This window comes from Carettochelys insculpta, chromosome 18, assembly GCF_033958435.1.
Source record: "Carettochelys insculpta isolate YL-2023 chromosome 18, ASM3395843v1, whole genome shotgun sequence".
Taxonomy (NCBI): Eukaryota; Metazoa; Chordata; order Testudines; family Carettochelyidae; genus Carettochelys; species Carettochelys insculpta.
In genome coordinates, this window is record NC_134154.1 from 6,243,983 (window position 1) to 6,256,785 (window position 12,803).

General features: G+C 53.7%; 1 protein-coding gene across 1 annotated transcript in view; it reads left to right on the forward strand.

Moving 5' to 3' along the window:
* KSR2 (kinase suppressor of ras 2) overlaps positions 1-12,803 on the forward strand; it is a 237,264-nt gene that overhangs the window by 125,104 nt on the left and 99,357 nt on the right. Inside the window, exon 6 of the mRNA XM_075012305.1 lies at positions 9,930-9,999. Within this exon, the coding sequence (XP_074868406.1) occupies positions 9,930-9,999 (70 nt within the window). The remainder of the gene's footprint in view (positions 1-9,929; positions 10,000-12,803) is intronic.

Genomic DNA, 12,803 nt, shown 5'->3' on the forward strand with positions numbered 1-12,803 from the left:
AGCTAGGGCCTGGTGTTACTGACTCTCAAAAGGGTCAGCCTGAGCATAGGCGTGAGCCCTGATCTCTCTGCTGTCCCATTCAGACCCAGGGCCTGGGCTGTCTGACTGGGTCTGTAGTGAGGGCCCTGACCAGGGAGTCGTACTTGAACACCAGTTGCCTGGCTGATTCCCCCCACCCAGCACCCAAGGGTGACACAGTGGGGTGGAGCGGCTGCCCACAGATCCGGAGGCAATGGAGCCATGTGCAACTAGATGACACCATGTTACTCTGTACCACCGCAGTGACCCCTAGAGAAGGTACAGTGGGGGCCCGAGCTGGAGCAGTCTTGGGGCTGCTCCAGCTGTCACTGGACTGAACCCTGAGATAAGGGAGGCAAGAGCCGCCTGGGCCAGAACAGGGACGACTCGGGGCCCTGTCGTACATTGAGTTTAACGTCCACACAGTGGCACTGTGGATCAGCCTGCGGTGAGCACCGTCTCCAGAGCAGGCTGCGAGGATGCCGCGTTGTACGACGAAGGCGTCACAGCCGAGGCACTTACTTTGCATAGTCCGTGTCACCTGCTTTGCCCCGCTCACCTTAAAAGAGCGCAAGTGCCATTCAGGCGCCGGCTCTTGTCAACTCTGCCTGTCACTCGCAGATCACTGGGGCTCCCAGGCTTCCGTCTGTTGTGTCTCCTGTCACAGCCATCCCAAAGCTGCTGTCACCGCTGCCTCCGCCAGACTGCTCGTTTCCCTCCCACGCTTCCCCGCCCCTGAGCGCGTTTGATCCCCGTCAAGTGAAGTCTGTTGAGTTGAGCATGAACTGTGCTAGATCAATCAAAAGCCGTGACCTTTGCCAGCTGTCTGTTCGGAGACAACCCTTGCCTGGAAGAGAACTTGGCGTACGCTTCAGCACACCTGGACCTTGAAGTTATCCCTGGAATCTCAAAACCCATCGCCCCCCGTGCCGGGTGTGGTGCTTCCCAGCTCGCAGATTCCTTTCCTCTCTTGCGGTGTCCCCCCGGGATGTGCGAGTTAACCGCCTTGTGGATGCAGGGCCAAAGCCCTGTTCTCTGCGCGCACGGCGTGGTGGCCCTTTCCCACCGTGTGACCTGGCTCTGCAGCCAGTCTGATGGGACACAGGCAGCAAGGTGAGGGCTTTGCTTGGGAGATGAGGTCATCTGTGAATCAGGCTTCCAGGAAGTGATGATGTTGCCAGACAGCTCTGCTCTAGATTCATTGGCGGCGGGGCCATGAGAGGAAATGGCACTTTTGTATTCTCTCGGTCCAGGGTCAGCAAACTTTCCAAGGCGAAGTTCCAAAATTCGACCTTTTGACTTCTGTGTACGTTCCAGGTGCAGGCGATACTGTTCAAAGTCACTAATCGTCCTACTTACAACAGCTTCATTAATAAATGAAGGTGCAGAGCTTTACCGGTTCGGGGGTGGTTTGTAGCACGAGCTGGTCTTTCGTTAATCCACAGGCTTTGCGCAAGTTCCTGGCTGCATGGGGGAGAAGGGGTGCGGCTGAGCTTCCATTGTGGGTGCCAATGGTGACTGGCTCATGTCCCGCTCTGAGCACCCATGCTGGGGGGTTGCTGACCCCTGCTCTAGAGCGATGCTTTTCAACCAGTGTCCTGTGGCTCACCACTGTTCTGCAAGAACTGTCCAAGGTTGCTGTGAAATTTCTTCTCTTTCCACTCACTGCAGCTCTTTGTAGAACCACCAAGGGGGAGTGGGGGTAGGGAAATTAGTGAACCCTGTGTCAGCTGGCTCTCAAGCAGCAAGGCTGCCTGAGTCCCAGCTGGTGCAGGGTTGGTCAGTTTCCCCCTATGGTGGCTCTTTGCAGAGCTGCTGCACGTGAAAATCCTAATCCCATATGAGACCATTCACGCTAGGAGGGAGCTGAAATGCCTGAAAGGGGGATGGGGAGCCCGCCCCATCTGCTGTGGCAAGGAGGGAGAGAGGAAGGCAGGAACCTATTGGAGCTGGGGCATGGTTTAAATACCGCATCCCAGCTTCAATGGGAGTAGAGCCTGCTCTTTGGGGCAGCCTTCTCACCCCACGCGAGCAATCAAGTAACGGCTGACGTTTGCCGTGGTTGCTCAGTTACTCGACACCTTCACTTGCCCGCCTTTTCAACCCGTGGAAGATGGTGTTTTCTGTGGCGGCTTTGGAACACTAATGCGTTGGATCCTTGTTTAGCTTGTTGTGCGCACGGCTGTGTCGCAAGCCTCCCTTGTGAGACCATAACTGTCGTAAATGTGACGTTTCTGAGCAATCCAGCTGAGAAAAGTGGGTGCGCCGTGGAATCGTCTCACTGACGTGTGTCATGGTACTGAAAAGTTTGCTCACCCCTGGTCTAGAGCGCAATATGCATTAGGACCCTGGTGCTCCCTGGACAGGAGATAATGGCCACAGACCCAGACCTGCCTGTCACCATTTAGATCTGAGCTGCAGCTCCAGCTTCCAGGCTGTAATCTGAGTGTCTTGTCTAACTTCTCCCCTCAGTGAATGGCCGATGGCCTGTTTTCAGGGAAGTTGCTTCCCCCAGAACATTACTTCTCCTTCCTCTGAGCTGTGCCCTGATCATTTTGCTTTGGCTCCTGCTGCCAGGGCTGGCTGAATGATCCGCAGTTGCCCGAACAGCTGAAGGGCAAGGCAGGAACGGGCTTGGAAATTGCCTCCCCCTGTGGCCAAGCTGCTGGAGGGCGCTGGGTTGTGAGTTGCCTTTCCCTGCTCCGCAAGGCAACTGAGGCTGGTGTGGGGATCAGGCAGCTGCTTGACTCGGTGATGCTCAAATCTGGGCCTGACTACAGAGCACTTCTTCCTTCGAGGAGAAGTGGGTGGTTCCTGGTGGGACGAGAAGGGGAATTTGCAGGCTTTGAGAATGAGTTCTACTCATCGACCCCACTTTTGAGCTGACCTCGGCACAGCCTGGCCTTGGAGCAGGTGGGCAGAAAGATGCATTCCACGGCGGAAGCCCCCAGACTCGTCCCCAGCTAGGAGCTCAGTGTAAGTTAGAACAGCTCAGCGCCCATGGCCCTCCTCCTGCCCCATGGCCGAGCAGAAGAGAGGGGCTGGAGCTCAGAGGGGCTCCCGCCAGCCCCTCCCCAGGCCTTGCTCTGACATACCTCTGTGTCAGGAGCTGTAAGTGAGGGGCAGTAGGATTAGAGTATGACTGAGGGCTCTCCCTTTGCCAAGTGGTCTCTGCTGCTACAGGTTGAACCTCTCTTGTCTGGCACCGTTGGAACTTGACCTGTGCCCAGTGAGAGAACTGGCCAGGCAACAGGAGGTCAATATTGTCCAGCAGTGTTACCAACCCTTCCACTGCCCACTGGGCTCTGAGAAGACATTTGGGGTAAATCACAGCTCAATAACAGCACAGAACACAGAGAGCCAGGACTGGTGGCTGGAAACAATGGCGGGAAACTTTACCACGCCCATAGTCAGCAGTCGTCCGGCCACCTGAAATCACGCCGGATTGCAGCTGTTGCCAGACGAGAGAGTTCTGGATTAGAGAGCTAGTACAGCCGCTCAGGAAAGCATGCCGCAGAGCAGCTTTGCCTGGAGAGAAAGGCCAGCCCGCCCCTAGTTCTTCTGAGGGCAGTTACCTCCTCTCATGGTCAATAGAGCATTGCTGGCTCATAGCGCGAATAAATGATATCTCACACACTCCTGCACTGAGGGATTGGTGCTAATGTTGCTTCAACTGAAGAACTGTAAACCAAGTTCCAAGCATATAAATGTATAAGTGGCGGATGATGTCCAGCAAGGGGAGGGTTAAACTCCGTCCGTCGCCATCGGGCAGCTAAGGTTTATTGAGGAGGCTCCGTAAATGGCAGGCAAAAGAGGGGCAGATGGACCAAAGGGAGCGATGTCAGACTGCAGGAAGCAGCGGCATCTCCTCTCCTCACCCAGTTTGCTGCTGTTTCGTAGCAAATGCTCTGCACTTCTGCACTCCCCAGGCTCTGCCTGAGACGAGAACTCCTCTCCCTGCTTAACGGGGGCTGTGTGCTCATGGAGGGATATTACAAGTTGCTTCTGACAGCTGCAGGGCGCTGTGCCATGGTCAGATCTCCCTGCCCTCTTGCAGGGGTCAAAGCCCAGATGCACCATTGCTGGGTGTGGGTTTTTTTTTTTCTTTTTGGCTTTGTGAGCTGAGCTTCAGAGCGCTGGCTGGCGCTGTCACAACCCCCGCCTGTCAGTGTCACGCTTGTTTATGCCGGCGTCCCTCACTATGATAGCGTTGGCAATTGACGCGGACGGGGCAGAGGTGGCTCGCTTTCTCCTCTTTCAGGACATCTCATGGTGATGGCAGCCGTGCCCTCTGTCTCCTCGCATCTTAGCTGGAGCCGGGATGGAAGGCTGCCTTCCAATCAGCATGTGCTTGGGCGGGATAATGTGGGCTAGTGGTTAGAGAAAGACATTGGGCGTTAGCGGGGAGGCAGCACCATCTTTGTGAGGCTGGTGCTTTGTCTCTGTCTAGACTGCGGGTGCCAAAGTGACACAGATACAGTGATGTAGTTATGTCACTATAAACCTGTAGCATGGCCACAGACTATAGTGGCGGAAGGCTGTTTTCCATCGTTACAGGGGCTCCCCGTCTCTGAGCAACCATAGCTAGAAGCGTAGTTCTGTCCACCTGGCTGTGCCTACGTGGGGCTTGCGGGTGGTGCGGGGAAGGCACAGTGGGGTGTGGCTTTTTCATGCTTCTGAGATCCGTCGCTATGTCAACCGACGTTTTAAGGATAGACCAGGCCTGAATGGACGCCCATGCAGTTCTCTGCCATGCTCATACAGCAGGGGCTGTGTAAGGGCAGAAGGAAGGTACCATGGAGAGCGCGTTCGGTCTAATTCCTTTTGTAGATCTGGTGCCACCAGGCCGACCGGCATTTACCGGTAGATGTTTAAAGCCAATCAGTGAATGGAACTTCGGCACAAGTGAAACCATCATACTCTGAAAACCACCTGCTGGGCCAGGCTGTAGCCAGGCAGCTCTGTGGCCGGCTTTGGGGATTTCACAATTAGCCCCTTAATGCTGGTGCCAGGAACAGCTTCCATTCTGTTTGGCCCCAGATCCATTGGACATGGATTGTGTGGGTTGGCGGGAGGGGGTGGAGGGCATTGAGCCAACGATTATGTATTTATTTTCACATAGCTCTATGCGATCTATATTTTAGATGTCGCTATATCTGTGTAGAGGTATATAAATACAAAGAAACACATAATCCATGGCTCTCCGCACTCGACCCACCGCTTCTGTGGTTCTTCGTCTCTAACTGGTCGGCCACCCCCTGGTGTAAAGCTTTCCAGTGCCCTTCTGTCTGCCCCTTTTCTGGTTGCCTTCTCTCTTGCAAACAGTGGGTCTGTTGCGAACTGCTCAGATTCTTCACAGGTCACTGTGGTACTGAGAATAATTACCTGTGAATCATGTAGGTCTCTTATCGTTTTGTTAAGAGGTTTAAAAACCCTGATACACTTTAATAAATTTCATAATGAGCACATTACAGAAAGTAATTAAAAGCTTCAACTGTTTTTCTGCTGCTTCCCCCCCACTCCCGGATAGTGGGATTTAATTGAGGCCAGCTGAAAGTTAGCTGAAATAAATTGTAGATGATAAAGCCGAGGTTTTAATTGAACTTGGGGCCCATGGCTGTAATTGCCCACGTGTTCGACTCCTAAAGTACCGAGGGAGGGAGGGAAGCTCGTTTGTATAATATGATTTAGGGATGAGAAGATGGCATTTATGAAAATAAGAGCTCTTGGCCTCGTGCAAATCAGTGTAGCTGCACTGAAGTCAGTGGAGCTGCGCTGATCGATGTCTCTGGCTCCAGGATACTGATGGCTCTGGCTGCAGGATACTCTTCATGTGAGTTGCTTGGTGCATCTCACCGTTCCTGTGAGGTAGGTAACTATTACCTTACGTGCAGAGGCAAGGGGAGACAAGCTCTGTGCAGCTTGGAAGCTGGCATTCTGGTATCCTTGCTTTGGGCCCTCGCTAAGTTCCTGGTCCCACATGGGGACCTGCGTGGACATCCCCTCACCCTTGTGTGGAGCTCCGTCGTCTTCAGTGCCATTCTGCAGGGGTGTAAAGGTCCACCCTGACCAGTCACCAAGAGTTAGGGAAGTTCCTTTCCCATGGGGCGCTGCAGAGGCCGAGATGGGCAGGAGAAACCTGGGCAGGTAGAGTCCAGCCAGCCCCCCATTCACCTGGAGAGCTAGGTGGCTGGACATCCTGGGAGCTGGGGTCAGGAGTCTGGGCATCTCCTTCCTGCCCCACTTGGCTGTCTTGGGGGAGGAGGGCTGACAAACCAGAATAGCTGGACCCCACCCCCAGAGGTAAGAATTCTCAGGGTGTTTGCTCCCACTCCTGTCAGGGAATGGAGGTGAGAAACCCCCTGCTGCAGCTTCGTCTCCGCTCCCAGCAGCAAGTGGGGGCAGCCCACTGCAGGCTCAGGAGCCTGTGGAGCAGCCAGTCTGGTGGCAGGGAGCTGCCAGCAGAGCTGAGACACCAGGCTGCCAGCTCCCCACATGGCCCCTCTTAAGCTGATGAAAGCACTACTGGTGAGGACAAGCTCCACAGGCCCACAGAGGGGAGTGGGGACATGAACCATCACTGGAATTACTGCTGTGTCTGTAAGTCATAGAATCATAGACTCCTAGGGCTGGAAGGGATCTCAGGAGGCCATCTAGTCCAGCCCCCTTCCCAAAGCAGGATCAACCCCAACTAAATTGTCCCAGCCAGGACTCTGTCAAGCTGGGACTTAAAAACCTCTAGGGATGGAGATTCCACCATCTCTCTTGGTAACTCATTCCAGAGCTTCACCACCCTCCTGGGGAAGTAGTTTTTCCAAATATCCAACCTACACCTCTCCTTCTGTAACTTCAGACCATTGCTCCTTGTTCTGCCGTCTGTCACCATGGAGAACAGCCTCTTTCCATTCTCTTTAGAGGCCCCCTTCAGGAACTTGAAGGCTGCTGTCGAATTGCCCCTCACTCGTCTCTTCTGAAAACTAAATAAGCCCCAATCCCTCAGCTCCTTCTCATAGGTCATGTGCCCCAGCCCCCTAGTTATTTTTGTTGCCCTCTGCTGAACCGCTCCAGTGTATCCACATCCTTTCTGAACCCGAAGCAATACTCCAGATTGTGGCCTCACCAGTGCCAAATAGAGGGGAATTATAACTTCTCTAGATCTGCTGGAAAGTCAGCCTCATCTAGGTCAGCTTAGGTCTCTAGTGCCTTTAGATGGCCAATCACCCAGGGCAAAGGAACAGCTCTAGGACATCGCACACTCCGAAAACTACCCCAGCCATTACTCGACGGTTGCTTCAGAACAACGAGTGAGCTGTAAGACGTTGGGACAATGGGGAAGCAGGAGGAAGGACCCAGGCCGATTCTTGGACAAGTCCAGGGGAGTCTTCCTTTGAAACATGCCGCAGATTCATCAGGAATAGTATTGAACGCGACTCCCTCACCCCACTCGAGAGCAGCGTGTGGAAAGGTACCTTGGCGCAGGAAGTGGCATGTAAATGTAACCTTCAGGAGTCGCGCGTAATTAAAATACACCCCAGCCCGGGATATTAAAATTGGATAGTAAAGCAAACAAAGGTACTCGCGGCTTATTGAAAGCCTGTTTAGTGAGGGATCGGTTGACATACTGAATAAACCACTGGGATTGCAGCTAGGGGCTGGCTCGCAGCCCCACATAATAAGCCGGTGGCCTGGGCTTAATGATGGACAGCTTTTTGGCTTCAGAGAGTTGCTGCTGGTTACTGTGCGTGTGCATGGGAGTCTCTGAACTGGGTTGTCATTCGCGGGCCTGCCTCTGCAGCGACGCTCGGCAGAGCAAGGTGAGCAGCTCCCAGCCTCTTCCCTTCCCAAGAACTGGGGTCAGAGGACACCTGAGGTCTGCTCCCCAGACTGGGTGGGTCTGTCTTGGAAAGATGATGTAACTCAAACCGAAACGAATCTGCCTGGAGGCAGGAATGACTGGGATGTGGTGGGGTGATGGGCTGCGTCCTGTTACTGAGGAGGTCGGACTGGATGATCTCTCCCATTTCAGGCAACTGCATCTATATTCCCCCTCCCGCCTCCATCAAGACCACCCGCTCTTGGCTTGTCACCTCTCCTGGGCGGAGACCCACAGCTCTCGCCTGCCGGGATTCTATTTTTCTACTCTATTGAGCCGAGGAAGTGGGTCTTGCCCACAAAGGCTCATGAGCAAATAAACTTGTGGTGCTCCAGGACCGATTGTTATTTGTGAAGCTAGAGAGTAACACAACTACCTCTCTGAGGCTGTCTTCTTGGTCAGGCCTTTGCTGAGCTACCCCAGGCAAGTCAGGCTTCCCGAACAAGCCACTGTCTCTTCTCGTCTATGGCTGTTGCATGTCCCCATGCACCCCTGGCAGATAAGCACGTTCCTTCGTAAGAGAGACTTAACCAGCTTTGAGGGAGGGAGATCTAAGGTTGTTCATTCTCACTGTGTCTCCAACACCCTCAGTTTGTTTGTACTGGAGAGGACGTGAACTGTTCGGGCCCAATTCTGTGCTCTCCGATATCGCTCCTAGCCCAATGTAACGCTGGGGACGCAAGTCAAATAACTACTGGCTTACTGTAGCACCAGTGCAAGTAAGAGGAGGGATGGGACCCTATGCGTGTCAGGGCCTGATCCAAAGCCTGTCAAAGTGAAAGATAAACTTTCCATTGGCTTGATGGGCGAGGAGTCAGGCCCCAAATCTGTGTGTGCGTCTGCATGTTGCTGTGTTGGTGCACGATACAAACCTCACAACTCCGTGACTGGCTTGGCAATGACTTACCTACCCCAGCCGTATCAGCCGGCAGAGAGTGGGGCTCTACGTGGTTTGGGTTTGATTTTCTTTCCAGGCAGGAGTCCCTTTTTATTTTCTCAGAATGGGAATACAAAAGAAGTCTCTTTGGTTTGTAATTGTGCATTGAACAACAGTGAAATTGATTTGTAAGAGGTTGACACTTGGCTTTTTGTTAAGCTAGAGATACAGTCACAATGATGGGATGCCTTATTAATAAACAATGAGCTGCCGTTTAGGCTGCATCTTCCCTTTCTTGCTTGGAACTCATTAACTGTCTCTAACGGATTTGCGTCCCCAGCTGACAGAGGCTGGGCGTGTAGTGGACTGAATGTATCTTGGAAGAATAATGAACGGGTGCAAATACATAATGCGTTGTCTCTGCCTCTGGGTTAAACCCCCTCATTCATGTACAAAACTGTTGACTTTCTCACTGATCTTGTCTGAGTATTGTGAGCGGGAGAGGAGGAGAAGCTGCTTTCTTAGCTGAGTTACGGGTCTGACCCGGCTGAGCTTGTTCAGAGGCTAGGGAAGTGAAGTCAGTAGGTGTTCTCCCTGAGTAAATGAAGTGCAGAAGCAGGCGGCCCACGGTAGAGGTCAAATAACCCTGAATCTTGCTGATGTGTGAAATTCTCCATAATGACGCAGGGGAGGGGCGAGGGTTTTCCCACAGGACGGTGGCTGATAATACACTTATGTGCTTGCCCCAGGAGGGATGTAATGTCATTTACCTTTCGGATGGGGCCAAGCTCTGAGCTTGAAGGTTGAAGGCTGGTGTTAAGCTTGTGAGGAAATGCTTATGCTCCATCCACACCCAGACCAGGTCTCCAGTGCAACTTGGGTTTGGCTGGTTGGGTGAAAATATTGTCCAGTCAAAGGCCTCTTATTGATTTTCTCCAGCGCGGATGGGTCGCGATTAGAGCCTTGGGCAGATGTGAAATTTGTATCCACGTGCATTCTGCAAACATGGATAGCGAGCGGCTGTCCACACGCCAGCAAGGCGGTGACTGCAGTCCTGCCGTACGGGTGTAGTGCCGATCAATGCTCCTCTGTTCAGAGTCAAATCCGACCTGCCCCCTTATAAATCCTGGTTTGTTTCTCTTCTGTCTTCTTCCCCTGCAGATACGCTGTCAGTGCCTCGCTGGTCCCCCCAGATTCCCCGCCGCGACCTCGGGAACTCAATCAAACACAGGTATGGTATCACCCAGCAGTGCAACACCAATCTCTCCTGGGACTTTGCACTTGAACTCAAGGTCCCTGCTCCACCCTCTTCTCTGCAGCCCCCTGGCCCCTGCTACTCAGGTCAGAGACGTGCTGCTGGTAGGTGCATGCGCCAGGGAGCACCTCACACCCAGCCAGCAATTCATCTGCAGTGGATTTTGAGCCAGGAATAAATGTCAAATCTGACTGTCCTGAACCCTGAGAGCCCCGCACTCACTGCAGGGGCTGCTGCATTGCTCTGCTTCCCCATGGCACCACCCACCAGGGTTGACAGCCCCAGCCCAGCTGGGGCCCTGTGGGCTGCTCTGAGGATGGGGGATCGTCCCATCCAAAGGATGCTTGGGGCGGCTGTCATGGCCCCCCCCCCAACGCACGGGGCCCGGGGCAGCTGCCCTGGATATCCTATGGACAGGACAGCTCTGCGCACACCTCCCCAGGCCACAGGGTCCAGCTAGCAGCAACGTGGCGTGAGTGGGTGGAAGTCACCCGAGCTTTGCTGTACTGCCAGTGGTGATGGTGGGGGATCCTGGGATGTTCTGAGTTGCCTGGGGACAGCAGGCAGGGCTGGGAGACACATGGGGGGCAGCTGGTGGGCTGGGAGATATGTGGAGCCCCCTGCCCTGCCAGAGCTGCTGCCACAAGGAGCTCACTCGAGGACTGGCACTGGCTGTAGGGTCCAGTGAGTTTGAGACCTCTGAGATAGACCCTCAGCTCCTGCAATCAGCGCTCCTCAAGTGATGTCCCAGCAGAGCGTCTCTGATTTACACCTGGCCCTTGGCACTCTAAGGCACTGGGGAGGAGAAGCCCTCTTGCAGTCATAACGCCCTAGTCCCACAAGCTTCTTGGCCAGAGCTGTGATGGGGTGAAACGCAGCGCCCGGTCAAGATCAGTGTGTTCAACCACATCACCCCATCTGCATTAAACTTCCAGTTGCCAGCAGGAAAGGGCAGAAATGGGGTCACCCCCGTTACCCCTCTCTCCAAACAGGAAAAAGCAAGTTGCAGAGAAGAGACCACGTCTCAGCTGCTTCCCCGGCTTGTGTGATTTACGGGGTTAAAACCTCTGAGCCGGGCCAGGGTGATAAGTCCCCTCATTTCTCCTCCTCCAGTGCAGAGCTAACAGGGCAGCCCCTGCTACGCTACTGGGCCCGGCAGTCCAAGAGCATATTCGGGTTCCGTTTCGGCTGAGATGCAGCTTACATAAGGCTTGAGCTGCTGGTGATGGAGACTGTCCATTTCCTGTGCCCTGCCACTCTTGAGTAAATGCCCCACGAGCAGTTAGCTGCTTTTTCAGATCTACTGCCAGCAAAAGAAATGGAAATAGCCTCACTCTGCTGAGGGGCTGGGCAGCCGGGGGCGGGGGGTGATGCAGAGGAGGCTAGCTCAGATGCAGCAAAGGATCGTGGCTCGAGAAGGTTTCCAGATCGGAGGGTTCATCTAAATGAAATGATTTATCTAAATGGAGTGGAAAGCATCTCTTTCTGCCCTTTCTCCTCCTGCACCGAGGGCAGCTCCTCCGAGGACCCACGCTGTTAGGTGCGTCACCCATCCCATCCTTCTGGGTTATCCGTATGCCTTGGAATGTAGTGCTTGGCGCCCCCTTGGCCGATGGACACGCCCTGCCTCGAAGAGCTGGCGTGAACCCTGCCACTAGACCACCCATGGAGTATTTTAATCTCCATTTAACCCAGGGCGGCGGGGTTTGGGGGGAGTGAAGTACCGACCCAGGGAGGTGACTGGACGAGTTGGATCCACAGAACGTCCACGATCTGAGAGCTGAAGCCTCGTCAGAGTGCAGCGCTTTCACCAGGAGATGAAGGTGGTCTTCTAGGTATCGGTAGGGTTAGCCAGGCAATGCCTCTTTGCCACAGCTCCTCCAGCTCAGCTCTGCGTTGCTGGGTGGATATTTTGGGGTGGTGCAACACAGAATGTTTTTATTTGGGGTTCTCATTGGTGGGGCTCCTGCATACAGTAAAATGAGCCCGGTGGGGTATTGACCCAGCTGTCTGACCGTGAAACAGAAGAGGTAATGGGCTATGAGTGAATGAGGCAAGATGAACGCCTCTCCCCACCTGCCGGCATGTTGGTGGTACGGGCTAATGCCGAGGTGTCCCTAGAAGCTATCCCCTTCCCTTAGTCTTCTCCCACGCCCACTAGAGAAGGAAAACGCGCTCCCTCCCACACCGACGTTAGGGGACTGTTTAGTCCACAGCCGAGTCCCACAGCCCACTCACGTGGGCTGCTCTTTCCTCTGATTGCTCATCACTCCAGTGAGGCGTATAGCATCAGGCACGGACCAATGCCAGGCCTTGGGCTGGCTATGTGGTGTAAACTGGTCACTGGAGTGACACCAGCTAAGGTTCTGGCCCCTTGTGTTGATTCAGTAGAAGAAGGATCCCCCTCAGCAGAGCTGGGGGAAAATATTTGGACACAAATTTTTTTCTTTTACTGTCCCTGAAAGGATAGTAACAGAGGGGTAGCCGTGTTAGTCTGTATTCTAACAAAACAAACAAGCAGCCAGGTAGCACTTTAAGGACTAACAAAATAGTTAATGTTGTTAGTCTTTAAAGTGCTACCTGGCTGCTGGTTTGTTTTGTCACTGAGAGATGCGACCTTGGGGCTGAAACATGTTGAGAATTCATGTTACATTATGAATTTATTGGAGCATAAGCTTTCGTGGGCAAAGACCCATTTCACTTGAGGTGGAATGCTCTAATATATCTGTTAGTCTATAGGGTGCCTCGGGACTTCTCGTTGTTTTTGCAGATACAGGCTC